The sequence below is a fragment of the Balaenoptera physalus genome, assembly GCF_965194825.1.
Source record: "Balaenoptera physalus genome assembly, chromosome: 17".
Taxonomy (NCBI): Eukaryota; Metazoa; Chordata; class Mammalia; order Artiodactyla; family Balaenopteridae; genus Balaenoptera; species Balaenoptera physalus.
In genome coordinates this window covers 69,633,226-69,651,150 of record NC_138895.1, presented here as the reverse complement: position 1 = coordinate 69,651,150, position 17,925 = coordinate 69,633,226, and the positions used below count along the sequence as shown (strand labels likewise).

At 40.3% G+C, this 17,925-nt stretch overlaps 1 protein-coding gene across 2 annotated transcripts in view; it reads left to right on the top strand.

The window, feature by feature from the left end:
- Positions 1–13,624, top strand: part of ATAD2 (ATPase family AAA domain containing 2) — an 80,027-nt gene extending 66,403 nt beyond the window's left edge. For both annotated transcript variants that reach the window (XM_082433125.1, XM_082433126.1), the window contains exon 28: positions 267–13,624. In XM_082433125.1, the coding sequence (XP_082289251.1) occupies positions 267–311 (45 nt within the window). In that variant the 3' untranslated portion in view covers positions 312–13,624. The remainder of the gene's footprint in view (positions 1–266) is intronic.
- The last annotated feature ends 4,301 nt before the right edge of the window (positions 13,625–17,925 follow it).

Below are 17,925 nucleotides of genomic sequence, written 5' to 3'. Positions count from 1 at the left end.
ATAACTGTATGAATTTAATGTAAGATGAAAGCATCTCAGACTTACTTCAAAGAGGTTTAAATAATGAAGTCCTGTCAGTGATACCAGTCTATGTGATAGTCATAAACATGAACAAAGTTTCTGTTTCACTATCAGATATATACATGGATAATAATATCCTTAAGGTTGTTTACTGCAAAAAAAAAAAAACCCCAGCAATAGAGTCATGTTTCTTTGATTTTTTCCATATTGAAACTTACTATTTTTCCTTCCTATCCTTTATCTAGAAAATGGAGCAAGAGATAGAAAACTTCAGTTGTTCCAGATCATGATGTCATGGTACCAAATATTCTTTATATTCCGTTCCTATTTAATTCACCTTTGTCATGTTGACACAACTGATGCAAGATGAAATCCTGCATCTTTAAGGAAAAGATTAAAATAGTAAATAAAAATATTTAAACTTTTCTGGTATTTATGTACATGTGTAAGATAAATTACAGAGATAACTGATAAATATTGGAATTTTCATTGAGTCACTGTAGTATAGTATTCCTGTGGTTATCAGTAGTTAAAGTGTGGCCAATTCTTAATAAAGTTATTTTGATAACTAATGTTTATGGCACTTAAGAGTAATTAGTGACATTGACATTCTTTTGTTTTAAGCACTTTTAATTTTATCCTTCCTAAAAATAGTTTATTGTGTCAGACTAGAAACTTACTTAACCATTGTCTCTTTGCCATCATTTGTCATCTTTGTTTTCTTCAATGCCCATCTCCCATCTGCCTTTAGCGTCCACGCCTGTTCACTTAAAAGCTAGTGTTCAAGTAGTGATTTGCAGGAGGGCCCTTGAACAACTTCTAGCTGCACCACAATTCTGTACTTGAAGGTCAAAATTAATGCTTTTTAGATAAACATTTTTTATAATTCTCATTTGGATTAATAAAAATTTTAAATATTTTTTGGTTTACTTTTATGATTATATATACAACAAATATATTAATGACTACTTTGTTAAACATCTTTTTAATAGCACGAAATTTTTATATTTGAAAACTATTTATATCCTTCTAAATGTGTTTAGGTTGTAGTCTATAGATACCTTTTATATACAATTATGTAAATATTATAAATTTTGTATTAATGATACCAAAAATACATTTCTTTCTTAAAGCAATAAAAACATTCACTGCCATGCATATTCACTCCCTTCCCCCCCTACCACCATGGTTTTTATTTTTAGGAGACATTCTACTATTAGTTTGTGAAATAGCTTCTGTTGGAAACTTCTTTTGAGGGGAATAGGGGATAATGATCTCATATGAGAGATTCTGGATTCTAATACAGTTTCTGAGTTAAACTGCCTTTTGTTGTCGTTTTATCTGGATATTGTATTTAAAGCCTTCTAAAACTCAATTCAGATACCTTAATTAGTAGATACTGTCTTATGTAATGCGTGATGCAATGCGAGTCACTGAAAACATTTAAGTACCTGTATATTCCTGGATTCGCATAGACACACACGTACTCATTTTTAGTGAAGTTTATTATAACTTATTCTAGATGCATTTTTTATAACTAGGATTTTATTTTATATGTCTAGCTTCTGTAATAAATTTTAAAGGTGAAAATTGCTTCTCAATGTTGTTTCTGTTTCTTAATTAATTATTTTAAAATTATTCAGTGCAAAACAGTTGCAAAAATTTGTTTTATTACTGTGCATAATTTAAAATGCTGTTGACACTGAGATGTGTATATTCTTTAGCTACAAAGACTAATCTGCTTCCTGTCCTTTTCATGACATACTGTCTGCAGACGTGGGAAGTAATATATCTACATTCCTATGTAGACTTTCAAAACCATGCTGAAATTGCAAACCTAGAATTTTTTTTCTCATTTTTTTGCTTAAAAGTGCAATCAGGCTATAGTAATTAGGCAAGAAAAAGAGATAAAAGGCATATTCACAGATGATCTTATATATAGAAAATCCTAAAGAATCCACAAAACATCGGTTAGAGCCAATAAATACCACAAAGTTTCAGGATAGAATATCAGCATAAAAATCAGTTGTATTTCTGTATACTAGCAATGAACGATCCAAAAAAGGAAACTAAGAAAGCAATTCCATTTACAGTAACACCTAAGACAATAGAACACCTAGGAATAAATTTAACCAAGGCAGTGTAAACTTGTACACTCATGACTAAAAAATGTTGCTGAAAGAAATTAAATAAGGCCTAAATAAATGGAAAGAGATCCTGTATACATGTATTGGAAGACTTAATGTTAAAATGGCAATGTTCCCCAAAGCAATCCGCAGATTCAGTGCAATACCTTTCAAAGTCCCAATGGCCCATTTTGCAGAAATGGGAAGGTCAGTCCTAAATTCACAACGGAACTGCAAGGGACCCTGACTGGCCAAAACAGTCTTGAAAAAGAAGAGAAAGTTGAAAGACTTATACTTTCTTTATTCCAAAACTTACACGAAGTTACATTCACAAAACAGTGTGGTACTGGCATAAAGGACAGACAAATTTAAGAGCTAAAACTATAAAATCCTTAGAAGAAAACGTGACCTTGAACTTGGCAATGATTTCTTAAATATGGCACAAAAATACTCTAGCAACTAAAGGAAAATTGGATAAATGGTATTTCATCAAAATTAAAAACCTTCATAGTGCTTCTACAGATAGTATCTATACTATAATTATTATATAATTATGTAATTTAATATGATACTATCTTAAAACTCAACAAGAAAAAGACAGTCCAGCAACGGATGTTTCTGATGACTTAACAGTTTTGAGGAGTACTGGTCAGGTATTTTGGAAGATCTCCCTCCTTTGGAATTCGTCTGTTTTTCTCATGATTAGACTGGGATTATGGGTTTTGGGGAGGAAGATCACAGAAGTAGAGTGATCATATCAAGGTTACTTACTATCATTGTGAGTTATGACTGTTGATTGACCTTGATCACCTGGCAGAAGCAGTGTTTCTCAGGTTTCTCCATTGTAAAATTACTCTTTGGGTACTGTGCTCTGGAGGAAGATCGCTGTATACAGCCCAGTCTTAAGGAATGAGAAGTTATGCTCTCCCTTCGCCTTTTTTTTTTTTTTTTTACTGTTTCTATCAGGGATCCCTGTAAGTGTACACCATGGGATCAAATTGAGATTATTTCAGTCTCACTTATCTTCTCTTCAGTACAACCTCCCTGCCACATAACACACACACAATACATTTTTGCTCAAAGTAATGCAATTGAGAGATTTCCCCATAATAAGAGAGACTTTATTAGGACTTGAGCGTAAGGTCACTACTTGCTGAGAGATACTATATGTGGGGGTAAAAACTCTATTTTTTTACTGACGTAGAGTTGATTTACAATGTTATGTTAGTTTCTGGTGTACAGCAAAGTGATTCAGTTATACATATATTTCTGCACATCTGTGTTTCCTTTTACCTGGTGCCTGGAAAAAATTAATATTTATAGTTTTAAAATATATTTATATATTATTATATGTATTAAATATATATATAAGCAGAGAAGGGCAGAAAATGCTCTCACCCCTTTCCTTCCAGAGACCTTTCCTAGAAATTGTGCACACTTCCCTTTTTTATCTCACTGGCTGGAACTTAGTCACATGGCCCCATTTTGTTGAGAGAGAGAGAGGGAGAGGGAGGGAGAAAGGAAATAGCTGGAATTCCAGAAGCTATCTTGGACTGTGAGGTGACCTTAAAGATGGAAAGATTCAGGGACTATAATATTTCTAAATTCAGGACTTGTTGCTTATAGGAAGTAAAAGCTGAAAAAGTAAGGAGCCACTGAGTCCTTGAGCACACAAGTGGCATGGTCAAATGGACTTGAAAGCTTTTCTTAGATGGTCTAGAAAAGTGACAGGCTAGAGGCAGGAAAGTCAAAAGAAAGACTTAGAAGGCATATTTGTAAAGGCTTAGTAAGACCTTGATTAGTAGTACAGTGCATATTAAAGATAATTCCATAGTTGTATACATAAGCCCCCTGGGGATTGGTGGGGATATTCATAGTAATACAGAAAAGTTGCCAGTTTCAGAGATGAGTTGAATACAATTGAAAACATTTTGATTTTCAGGTAATATGGGGAGGCAGAAGAGAGTACAGTCTTTATAGTCCATATTTTGAACATAATTGTTGTGGTGGGCTGAAAAATGGCCACCAGAAAGATATCGTCATCCTAATCCCTGGAACCTGTGAATGTTTCCTTCTATGGCAAGACAAAAAAGGAAAGGGTTCTTGAGATATAATTAAGGATCTTGAGATGGGGAGATTATTCTGGATTGTGTGGACCCTAAATGCAATTATGTATCCTGACGAAAGGGAGACAGAGGGAGGTTTTAAAGAGAAGGTAGTGTGACCATCAAGTCAAAAATTGACATCAGGGACTTCCCTGGTGGCACAGTGGTTAAGAATCTGCCTGCCAATGCAGGGGACACGGGTTCGAGCCCTGGCCCGGGAAGATCCCACATACCACAGAGCAACTAAGCCCGTGCGCCACAACTGCCGAGCCTGCGCTCTAGAGCCCGCGAGCCACAGCTACTGAGCCCACGTGCCACAACTACCGGAACCCGCATACCTAGAGCCTGTGCTCCGCAACAAGAGAAGCCACCGCAAAGAGAAACCCACGCACTGCATCAAAGAGTAGCCCCTGCTCACCGCCAACTAGAGAAAGCCCTCGTGCAGCAATGAAGACCCAGCACAGCCCAAAAAAAAAAAAAGAAAGAAATTGACATCATGTGGCCACAAGCAAGAAAATGCTGGCAGCCAGTCACCAGAAGCTAGACAAAGCAAGGAACAGATTCTCCCCTTGTTCCTCTAGAGGAGTGCAGCCCTGCCAACATTTTGATTTTGGCCTAGTGATATTGATTTTGTACTTCTTGCCTCCAGAATTGTAGGAGTTATAAGTAAATGATGGTGAGAGGGGCTTCCCTGGTAGTGCAGTGGTTAAGAATCCGCCTGCCAATGCAGGGGACACGGGTTCGAGCCCTGGTCCGGGAAGATCCCACATGCTGCGGAGCAACTAAGCCTGTGCTCCGCAACAAGAGAAGCCCTCAGTGAGAAGCCCGCGCACCGCAACGAAGAGTAGCCCCCAGGGACTTCCCTGGTGGCGCAGTGGATAAGACTCCGCACTCCCAATGCAGGGGGCCTGGGTTCGATCCCTGTTCAGGGAACTAGATCCCACATGCATGCTGCAACTAAGGAGCCCACATGCTGCAACTAAGGAGCTGGTGAGCTGCAACTACGGAGCCCACCTGCCGCAACTAAGACCCGGTGCAACCAACTAAATAGTAAAAAAAAAAAAAGAGTAGCCCCTGCTCGCTGCAACTAGAGGAAGCCCGCGCACAGCAACGAAGACCCAACGCAGCCAAAACTAAAGTAGAATTAAAAAAAAAAAAATGATGGTGAGAAAGAGCAACTCATCTCCCCTTGAGATGAGTCTTCCTCGGAAGATGAGGTGGTCATATGAGAGTAAGATGAGGAAGGAAATTACAGAGGTTCTGAATCAATTTTATATGAAGGGGAATTTCTCACCTTGGAATAGGAGTGCTACACGTTTCAAAGCAAAAGGAAGGAGGTTTTCGCTTTTTAAGAAAATATTTGTTCAGGGAGAAGGGCATGATTGGAATAGGGCATAGCTGGCTGCTAAAATGCTTCTTCAAACTGCACTTACTAAGGGGACTAGTGACTGCCTTTTTGCTGACTCAAATGTGCACTTCTTGGTCTTTTTCTTACTCTACTTCTCAGCACCATTCTATGTGATAGAACACGTATATGTTTTGAAACAATTTTTTTCTCCTGCCTGTTGGACACTACACCCATGTGGTTTTCTTTCCAGATTCCAGAGCTGCTCCTTTTTTTTTTTTTTTTTCTTGTGGTGGCCTTCTTTCTCTACCCTTAGTCTTCATGTTGTTCTCTAGAGCTTGGTCCCAGGCTCTCTTTTCACTCTGCACTCTTTCTCCACATGGTGTTCCTTGCTCTTAAGGCTTTGAATATCACCTGTATACTACCAACTACTCCCAAATTTATATCTCCAGGCCGTATCACTTTTCTGAACTAAAGGACAGTATTTCTTGATCTTTCCCTGAAACCTGCTGCTCCTCCAGAGTTCCTTTTATCAATAAACGCCGCGAGCATGCACCCAAATGCCAAAGCCAGAAGCCTCACGCTTCCCTGCCCTTCAGCATCCAGTCAATTGCCAAGTCCTGATTTCCTGCCTCCCAAATCTCTCTCAATTCTTTCCACTTCCTCTAGTAGCTCTCTCAACCCACTGAAATCACACGACTGTACTACTGCAAGAGCCTCCTGATTGGTCTGGCTTCTAATCTTGCCGCCTGCCATCCATTCTCCACTCAGTAGCCAAAATATTCATTTCAGGAACTCAAATCTGATACCATCATTTTTTCATACTCAGTGTTTCCCATTGCAGATCCTTGTTATGGCTCCTGCCTACCTCTCAGCTTCTTCTCGCCACTCCTCCCCTGGCTCACAACACTCTAGCCACAATTAGACTTTTTTCACTTCTTTTTTCCTACCTCTGGGCTTTTTCATGTATTGTTCCCTTTGTCTAGAATGCCCTTCCCTTCCCCAGTGCATGTCTAACTCCTACTCCTATCCTCTGTTTCTCAGCATGAAAGTAACTGTTTTAGAGAAGTTTTCCTGACCCCCCTCAATCTAAATGCAGTTCCCTATGTTAATCTATCATTTAATCTCTAATAGTCTTACGTGACACAATTTTTGCTATATATTTTCTAATGTTTATTTAATGTTTATCTCACCACAAGATCATAGGCTTTTTAAAGTCAGGAGCTAAGTTTGTTTCGTTTTTATGATTATAGATCTAGCACTTACATAATAGGTTCATGGTTGACAATAAATAATCAGTTGACTTAATGATTGTGTAATGGATAAGCAGAGCAGAAGATTAAGGAGCAGAATAGGAAGATATGAAGTTGTTAGAAATAGAGGCCCATGGGGGCTATGGTAAGGGGAAGCCTGCACTTCAGAAAAGGAGAGGGATCTAGCTAATAGCATCTAATTTTTAGAAAGATAAAATCATGTTTATATTTTTAGAAGCTGCTTCTGTTAGATTTATCCAATTTCAAGGCTATAAAAAGAACAGATTTTCACTTCAATTTGCTAGTAGTTAATTGTCCACATATTGGGCATCCTCATGAGATTGAAACCCATCTAATTAATGATTGTATATTCTTAGCTTTGCATAGTCAGAATAAAGAAACTGAATAAAGAAACTGAGGCTTAGATTAGGTAATTTATTCAATTTCACATGTAAGTGGGAGAAGCAGGACTCCACTAGGTCTGTTTGATCGAAATCCATGTTCTTAATCACTTTCCCTGAACACATACTGTAGGTGCCCTACTCATAGGCTCTTGGCATTCAACATTCTGGTATATGCCATGGTTGGCAACCTGCAAATATCTATAACCCCACCTGAGGGTATTCTCATGATCCATGCTGGATGTAGGCTGGAAGTGACAGGAAGTTAACATCCCTGGGAATAGCTGCCAACCAGACAAAAGTAGGAGTCAGTGAATAATACCCCAGCTCCCTTGCCCCTTGGGTGGGACAACTCTGAGGTGTGTTCTACACTTTGTCTCTAAGTTCTCCATGGAGGTTGAGCCCTAGGTCTCAGAGCAATAACCTGCTTGAAACTGACTCTGTTAGCTTTCTTCCCTTCTCTGTCTCACTTCACTCCCCTGCCTGTACTTCTTGGCATCACCTCCCAAATAACCACTTACTCACATCCTTTACTCCAAGTCTGCTTTAGGAAGAATCCAACCTAAGACACTCGCTCCATTTATAAAGTAAAGGAGAAAAATGTGAAATGCCCCAACAATAGCTATAAATTTCTTTTAGTTTTCTCAACTATTATTGAACCTCACAAACCAACATTAATTTCCTCAATATTTATTGTGATAGCCTAAACAATTTTATTTTCAAATTCCTTCCCATTTTAAAGATTGTCTTAGTTATCTTGTAGCAATGTTAAATTATGTTTTTACTCTGTTTTTAAGAGGAAAAATCTGGAAGCTTCATGTTTAGGCTATGTAAGTTTAGTATGCAAAGGTTGGAATTGAAATCACTATATTTGAGCAATCAACCCTGCCAACATCCGAGCTCTGGCTGAGAGTCAGAGAATAGCACTTAACATGCAGTGAGAGGACTCTTGGCATACTACTGCCTTCAGAGCACATGCCAAATCAAAATGATTTAAACGTCCAAAAGATATGGGACTAAAACATTTAATGGATCAAAAAGTGCCAAACGTGGGTACCCTGGACATGCAGACATTGTGAGCTACAAGTACCATTGTGAAACTTCAGCTGGCTTAAAGATTGACTTGGGGAGAAGGCGGGTGTTGCTCATTGCAATAGATAATGTATTCATGAAATAATTTGGAAACTGATTACGTGTGATGAATCCTAATTATAGCTATTTACTGTGGTGAATATTTAGGAAAATCAGGGACTTAAAAAAAGACACTAGCATCTGCTTTAATTATTTAGGAAGAAAAATAAGTTACCCCCCAATCTTATGTTCTGTAATTATTTTTTACATTCAGTTTACGTGTTTTATATTTAGGACCACAGCATATGTCCCTTTTCTGTTTCTTCCTTAAATTTTCCTTAAGACTGCTTTCCCAACCCATCAAGGAGAAAATGTAAATTACCACCATCACTCAAATAAATTCCCTGGTTTCTTCTGAACCTTCACCTCACAGCTGTTGCATGACGTATAATCACTAAAGTACTAGCTAAATGAAAATGTCTATCCAAAGTGACAGTTTTCTAATATTCTTATACCAAATAACTTTGCAGGAGAAGAAACAGATAGTTAAACACATTTTTTTTCCACCTAAAAATAGCTGATCTGGAAATACACCAAAATGCTAATAGTGGTTAGGAAGGGAGACGCATGAATGAATTCTTATCTTTTTTAAGTTTCTGTGAAGTGATTATTTTGTATTATCCCGCTACTGCCTTTGGGCAAATAGTTCTCAGAAAAGTTGTTAAAAGTCTGCAGATCTTCTTATCTGTGTGATCAGAAAGGAGGTATTCAACCTTTGGGTACATGCATAATATAAGCATAACATTATATCACCTTGCTGGCTGCAAACTGTATACCTCTCACCCAGCTATGAAACAGGAGGGAAGTGTGAAAGGAGGAAGTAAATTACAAAATACCTGAGCTACAAAGTAACTGAAAAGTTAACAATGAGAAATCCAAGCTAATTGGCCTACATTTTCAATTTATAACATTCATAATTAAAATGAGATAATGTTAGTTAAACTACATTACAAATGACAAGACACAAAATGAAGATGCTATTAGGATATTTTAATTGTAGTCATGAGGGCAGGGACTATGTGTCTTGTCCAATTAATATTTGCTGAATTTATATATGTATGTATGTATCCTAATACCTATAAGGCATTAGGGAGATTTTTTTTTTAAAAGAATGAGATATGGTCCCTGCCCCCTAAGGAATGTGTAATATGGTAAAATTACATGTTAACACACCAAATTGCCTCATACCTCACTAAAGAATATGGGCTTGCCTTTACTTTATCATCCATGGCACCGAAGGACAGACTGTAGGCTTCACTGTGCAGTGGAGAAGCAGAGCCTGTGGAGGCAAACATGGGCTTCAATCTTCCTGAAGATGTTCTCCAAGAAAGAAGCCTTTTGTTATAGGAACATGGCAGAGACATTTACCACTCACCAAAATGTCCCTGTGCTCCCTCACATTTCCTGTGACTAGGGCTGGTCAAAGAGCTCTAAGCAGAAGTGCCATGTGTCACTTCTAAACCAAAGCATTTAATAGCTGGCGGAAATCTCTCTTCCCTCTGCCTCGGCAACCTAGAAGACGGGTATTCCAAATGATACAGCCAAAGAGAGGAAGCAGCCTGGATCCCTGAGTCACCATTTGGTAGGCGTTGCCCCGGAGAGTCACTAAGAGCTGTAAGAAACCTTGATGAATAATGAATAAGTCATTATATGTTAAACAGAGGGTATTTGGGTTTGTTACAGCAGCATCGCCTAGTCTGTTCTGATAAATAGAGATAATACATTCACTTGATGATTGGTGAGCCCGTGATGGAAGAATCAGTATGAAGGCAAGACTATGAGATCTGCTTTTTAAAAGTAGCCAAGGGCTTCCCTGGTGGTGCAGTAGTTAAGAATCCACCTGCCAATTCAGGGGACATGGGTTCGAGCCCTGGTCCGGGAAGATCCCACATGCCGCGGAGCAACTAAGCCCGTGCGCCGCAACTACTGAGCCTGCACTCTAGAGCCCGCGAGCCACAACTACTTTAGCCCGCACGCCTAGAGCCCGTGCTCCGCAACAAGAGAAACCACTGCAATAAGAAGCCCGTGCACCACAACAAAGAGTAGCCCCCGCTCACTGCAACTAGAGAAAGCCCGCGCACAACAACAAAGACCCAACACAGCCAAAAGTAAATATATAAATTTATTAAAAAAATTAAAAGTAGCCAAAACTTGATGTGTCTTTCTGTGCTGATTCACTTCACAAATAGTGGAAAAGACCTGACCAACCTCCAGACCTAGACAGGCCCCTGCTACCCAATATTTAAATTCAAATAAACTTTTGCCTCCACAACTTTTGGGATTTGATCAAAGCAACCAAAGACCCAATGCAGCCATAAATGATAGGTAGATAGGTAGATGGATAGATGGATGGATAAAATCATTAGAGAAGTGTTTTTTTTGTTTGTTTTTGTTTTTAGTTATTTATTTGGCTGGACCGGGCCTTAGTTGCAGCATGCGGGATCTTCCTTGCAGCGTGTGGAATCTTTAGTTGTGACATGTGGGATCTAGTTCCCTGACCAGGGATGGAACCTGGCCCCCCCTGCATTGGGAGCACGGAGCCTTAGCCACTGGACCACCAGGAAAGTCCCTGTGAAGCTCTTTTTTTTTTTTTTTTTAGAACATTGGACACATGCGTGTCTTTTTTTTTTTTTAACAAATTTATTTTATTTATTTATTTTTGGCTGCGTTGGGTCTTCATTGCTGTGCACAGGCTTTCTCTAATTGCATCAAGCGTGGGCTACTCTTTATTGCGGTGCACAGGCTTCTCATTGCAGTGGCTTCTCTTGTTGCAGAACACGGGCTCTAGGCACGCGAGCTTCAGTAGTTGTGGAGCGCGGGCTCAGTAGTTGTGGCTTGCAGGCTGTAGAGCGCAGGCTCAGTAGTTGTGGCCCACGGGCTTAGTTGCTCTGCGGCATGTGGGCTTTTCCCGGACCAGGGTTCGAACCCACGTCCCCTGCATTGGCAGGCAGATTCTTAACCACTGCGCCACCAGGGAAGCCCTTTTTTAAAAAAAAATTAATACCTGTATCCCACCCTAAAACAGATAATCAGAATCTGTGGAGGTGAGGCTGGGGCAGATGTTTTTTAAAAGCACCAGGTGATTCTGTTGTCCAACCAGGGTTGAGAACTATTGCCTTAGGCAATGTGTAGGCAAAATATTTGATCACACATAATTTAAAATAAAGCCTTCATCATCATCATAATAATAGAAAAAAAAACTTCAAACAATACACAGGATGGCCACTTTTTCACAGACTTGGAGCTTTAAAAAAGGCTTTTTTATAAATGACAGAGTCAGTAAGTAGTTACTAGATGCTCTTGGGACTGAAGGACATTCTGATAAGCCCAGCGATGTTGCAATGGAAAGAACAGGCTCGAGATACCATTTATGTTGTTTATAGTGATGACTGTTTTTCTGTTGTTATGGGCTGAATTGTGTCTCCCTCTGAATTCATATGTTGAAGTCCTAACCCCAGTACCTCCTAATTTGTATCTGGAGGTAGAGTCTTTGCAGAGGGAATTAAATTAAAATGAGGTCATTAGGGTGGGCCCTAATCCTATATGATTGGTGTCCTTAGAAGAGGAATTTGAACACAGACACGTACAGATGGAAGATGATATGAAGACACTGGGAGAAGATAGTCATCTGCACATCAAGGAGAGAGACCTGGGACAAATCCTTCCCTTACAGCCCTCTGAAGGAACCACCCCTAACAACGCCTTGATCTCAGACTCAGCCTCTGGAACTGTGAGAAAAATAAATTTCTGTTGTTTAAGCCACCCAGCCTGTAGTACTTTGTTACAGCAGCCGTAGCAAACTAATATGCCTGTGTTATAGCTAAGCTGTGTGGTAGGTTTTTGGTGAGTGGGTGGGAGAAATAGCCACCCTGCCTCTGTTTTATTAAGAGATGTTCAGAGGGAAGACGGGGTTTTTGGAAGGTTCTTGAAGTTGGGTACTTTGACTATTTGATAGGAAGGTAGTTTTAATTAGAGAAGGCCAGGAAATGTGAATCATTGTGTCTTCTGGCTCACAGCCTCTGTTGCCCACATAAAGCTGCGCTTTTCCCCCACAAGAGTGCCTACCCCTCCTGCCATGGCAGATTGGACTAAGCTGACCTTTTAAGAAAAGATGTGCTGGACCAATAAGATTCTCTCTTTAGATTTTGGAATTGCAACACTGAGAACCAGACCATTTAGCTCTAATGAACAGAGTTGAACAGTCATATTGGACTCCCTGGCCAAGGCCACTTGGCTGGGCCATATTCTAGAAGAGTCTTAAAAGGTGAGTCGAGGGAGGAGAGGATAAAGGAGACATGCAGGGACAAACAGTAGATTTGACTTCTTTAGTGGAGCTAGCTTGAATGGGTTTCTGTACCACAAACAGAAGAGTGTTAACTGGAACATCATGAAATCAAGAGTGAGAACCTTGAGGCCAAAGCCCTGCCCTGAGGGGCCACCAAAAAAATCAGCCTAATCTCTCTTCTGTGCAGATACAGAAGACTTTCAGGCTGGAAAAACCCTAGAGGACAGCAGCAGCAGCATGGCTAATATTTTCTGAGAAATTAAGATAAGCCAGGCCCTTTGCATGAACTATCAGCTTTTGAGATAGGGCATGACAACAGATGAGTAAAAACAGAGAGGTTAAGAAACCTGCCCTTAGTTGTATAGTTATTGTGGTAAATTGATTACAAATATGGCCACGATTATTTGCCCTTCCTGTATCCTCCCCCTTTGCAATGTGACTTTATAGCTGCTGTCATCAAGAGGTAGAATCTGGGCTGGCCCTGTGACTTGCTCTGGACCAGTAGAATGTGGCATAAATGACATTGTCAGTTCTGAGGCTAGGCTTAAGAGGTCTTAATGCTGCTTCTTGATTTCTTAGAACCCTGTACATGTGAAGGAGTCCAGGCTACTCTAATAAAAGATGAGACACATGTGGTCCAGTAACCCCTGTGATCAATAGCCAGCCAACTACTGGAGGTGTGACTGCGGCCATCCTAGATGAGTCAGCCCCCAGATGATCCCCTGACACTCAGCCAACTAACAGATATATGAATGAGGCCAGGCAGCTCCGGGACAACCCACCTGCTGACCATGGAGGCATGAGTGAGTCCAGCGAAGATCAGCCGAGCCACCCAGCCAACTTCACAGAGTTATGAGCTAAATAATTACCTTAGACTTTTAAGCCACTAAGCTTTGGTGGGTTTGTTATGCAGCAACAACTGCTGGTGCTGAGGGTCGGGGACCTGAACAGAAGAGCATCTGACTTCCACACCAGTGTATGCTCTCAAATCCTCTGCACACTGTAGCCTGGCCAATGCATTACCTTCCTTCTGAGAAGCCCTATATGTAGCATCTTCATTAGATTGCAGGATTGGTCTGAGTGAGTTCAAAACCCACTTTACTTTGCAGGTTACTGGGCAACTGTCTGGGCAGATTAACTTGTCCAAACCTTGGCTTCCTCATTTTGTTAACTGCAAACAATACCAACTACCTCACAGAGACACCAGGAAGGTAAAATGAGATAGTACATCTAAAGTGCCCAGAGTTTAGCAGGCCATGAGGTTTCCTGGAAGATGGAAGTTTGCAATGGGGGTGGGAGCGTCCAAAATTTCTTAATAGCTAAAGTAGAATTTCACTTTCAATGTTGATGTTCAACCAACTGACAGTTTTAGGAATGGAAATCTCAGAGATACTGACTCTTGGGGGGGAACTTCCCCGGCAATCCAGTGGTTAAGAATCCATGCTTCCACTGGTTTGATCCCTGGTTGGGGAACTAAGATCGCACGTGCCACGTGGTGAGTCCAAAAAACACAAAAAACAACTGACAGATACTGACTTTGATATAGCTTGTAACCCTAAATTCTAAAAGAATGCAGTAAGTTTTTTCCCCAATTATAGGCTTTTATAGGCTTTTTTCTAGCTCAGCATTTCTCAAAGTAAAATCTACAGGTCACTCACATAAGAGTCACCAGCTGCCTGTCAAATGCAGATTTACGGCCTCATCCCAGACCTAATGAATTAGACACTCCTGGGAGCAGGATCTGAGAATCTACATTTTAAACAAAGTGCCCCGATAATTTCCATGCACATTAAAGTTCCTCTGCTAAGACTTTAAAAACAGGGACGCAAGGCGAACACATATATATGGAATCTAAAAAAAAAAAACGGTACTGATGAACCTAGTGGCAGGGCAGGAATAAAGACGTAGACATAGAGAATGGACTTGAGGACATGGAGGGGCAGGCTGGGGAAGCTGGGGTGAAGTGAGAGTGGCATGGACATATATACACTACCGAATTAAAATAGATAGCTAGTGGGAAGCAGCAGCATAGCACAGGGAGATCAGCTCCGTGCTTTGCCATGACCTAGAGAGGTGGGATAGGGAGGATGCGAGGGAGGCTCAAGAGGCAGGGGATATGGGGACATATGTATGCATATGGCTGATTCGCTTTGTTGTACAACAGAAACTAACACAGTATTATGAAGCAATTTTAATCCAATAAAGATCTATTTTTTAAAAAAAGTTACATTGGAAAAAAAAAAAAACAGACGCATTGCATGTTCTCACTCTAGTATTGCTTTCTAGTTGGGTGTTCCCCTAGGGTTATTTGCGTCCTAAGATTTTAGGTCAAAAACTAATACACTTAACCTTTTTTGCAGAAGTAGTGTTGACATAGCCACTAACTTTTTGGTGGAAATAGAGTACACACCAATGAATGACCCAACCCAGGTGACACCATGATTTTTTTAAGTGTATCAACATATTACTCTCTGAATAAATACTGGGAAATCAGTTTTTCCTGTTTTTCTTGCTTTGCATCTATAATCTTTATATATGGACTTATGCTAGTTACAGAAATAGGGGAGGAGAAGAGTGGGGAGGGCACTTACCAAAATACTAACTTGTTAACAAAATTAACTTATTTTTACTGTTCTTATCAATTACATTATTTTCACAAAACAAGCACTAAGAGGAATAGGAAATGACTTGACCCTAAATTGACTTTGAAAGTTTGTGCAATCTGAACTAGCTTTAAGCAGGAATGTTTTTGTTCACCTTCTGAATGTAGCCATTAGAGGGACTTCCCTGGAGGCGCAGCGGGTAAGAATCCACCTGCCAATGCAGGGGACACAGGTTCGATCCCTGAACCGGGAAGATCCCACATGCCGCAGAGCAACTAAGCCCGTGCGCCACAACTACTGAGCCCATGCACCGCGTCTACTGAAGCCCGCGTGCTCTAGAGCCTGTGCTCTGCAACAAGAGAAGCCACCACAATGAGAAGCCTGCGCACCACAATGAAGAGTAGCCCCCCGATCAGCACAACTAGAGAAAGCCCGCACGCAGCAACAAAGACCCAAAGCAGCCAAAAAATAAAAATTAGAAAAAAAAAAAATCGTTTGAAAGTAGCCATTAGAGAGAATAGTGGGAGTATTTTACTAGGGCTAAATTTTCAGGTTCACCTAGCTCTAGTTAAAAGTGTCTCAGTTTGATGTCTTTTTGGCTGATCTGTTTCATGGTATCATGTTTTTCAGAAGACCTTTTCACCAAAAGTAGAAAAAGGAAAAATAACAACAGAAGGAAACAACTTCAAAAAGTAGGGTTGGAAGTCTATTCCTCTTCAGATGACACCAGTGCTTAGAACTTTTGATTCAGAGCTTTTCATTTCCTACAAATATTTTTTTTTCACTGTTCCAAAGGTAGAAGTGGCTCTGAATAGCAAAAATTCTGTGCTTTTTAAAACCTGCTGGACAACTTCTCATCTCTAAGCGTACCGAAGTTTTGCCACACCAGACTGTGTATGACAAATCACAAAACATATGCATAAAGAAATCTAGACTCTTCTAATTGTGCCGATCCGTGGGTAAAAAACTTACTTCTGGAGCCACACAGCTGTTGAAATCAGTCATATTTACAATTTTTACAAATGAGTTTATTTTAATAAACACAAGTTACTCTGTGAACATGATCTCTAAACAGATTTATGTGGGCTGGCACAATCTGCTATGCTAAACATATATTCATATGGCTTAGGTCTACAACCAGTTTTTTGGTTTTGGGGTGTTTGGGTTTTTTTGTTTTTTTGTTTTTTTGAGTGGTGATGATAACAGTCTTGCTTTGTACAAGGATACAAATAATTGGCAGCAATTCAGCTAAGGGCACTGTTCTCAGCACTGAGCTGTTGAAATTGTTTTCCTGGACAGAACTGCCCTCTGGGCATGGCCCTAAATTGGGAGGACTCTGGGCTGCTGGCACTGGGCAGTGAACCAGGCAGACAGCTTATAGAGGGAAGAAGGTGACTATAAACTGATGCTAAAGAAGAGGAGGGGGAGGGGGAGGGGGAGGAGGAGGATGGGTGGGAGGAAAGGAAGAAAGGAAAAAAGGGAGGGAGAGGGAGAGAGAGGAAGAGAGAGGTGAGATTTATATTCATTAGTCCATACCCTTAAAGGGGTTTCTATGTATTTCTCCTTGATCTTTCTGACTGCCCACCTTGCTTGAGGTTTTTATGCTCATCTTTTTTGCTTGGTTGCTAGACTGTAATCTCCTTGAAGGCAGAAATATTGCCTGACTCAGCTTTGCATCTTCCACAGTGCCTGGCGTACACTGGTGCTCAAAAAACTAGTTGTTAAATGCATGAACAAAAGAATAAATTTCCATATCTAAAGCCTTTCCTTTCCTTAGAGATAAATCCTAAGCAGTTCTCAGTGGGCACAGCAGTGCCCCTAGGGGGCATATTGAAATTTTGTTGGGGCAGTTTTTGTACTGTAGTTCTCGTATTGGTGCCAGTTTTTCCATAGTGAAAAACATATTATTATTTTTATTGATATTAGTATAGTATTTTTAAATAAATTTATTTATTTTTATTTATTTATTATTTTTGGCTGTGTTGGGTCTTTGTTGCTGCTTGCAGGCTTTCACTAGTTGCGGCGAGCGGGGGCTACTCTTCGTTGCGGTGCGAGGGCTTCTCTTGTTGCCAAGCACAGGCTCTAGAGCGCGCGGGCTTCAGTAGATGTGGTGCGTGGGCTCAGTAGTTGTGGCTCGTGGGCTCTAGAGCGCAGGCTCAGTAGTTGTGGTGCACGGACTTAGTTGCTCCGCGGCATGTGGGATCTTCCCGGACCAGGGCTCCAACCCGTGTCCCCCTGCATTGGTAGGCAGATTCTTAACCACTATGCCACCAGGGAAGCCCAATATTAATACAGTACTTTAAAAGACATTGCTTTCGCTTATTTCGCCTTTGTATTATTAGAATATTACAGTGTTTTCTTGCAGATAGTTTACATTATCAATAAATTTAATTCCAGGAGAGTAAAGTGGTGTTAAATTTTTGTTGTGTTGAGTAATATACAGGGTGTTGAGTATGGCAGGATTGAATACCTACGTTTACAAGATTAAGCTTTGCTTGCTTCTGCTTCCACACGTTCTAGGATTCTAGGACGAAACATGCAAGTAAAAGGAAGCTGGTGTACATTGATTTCAACCATCAGGCTTTCACTTTAAGCAACTGCATGTTTTAGGTTTCATGTGGCTCAATGGAGCGCTGTTGTCAAAGCACAGAGGGT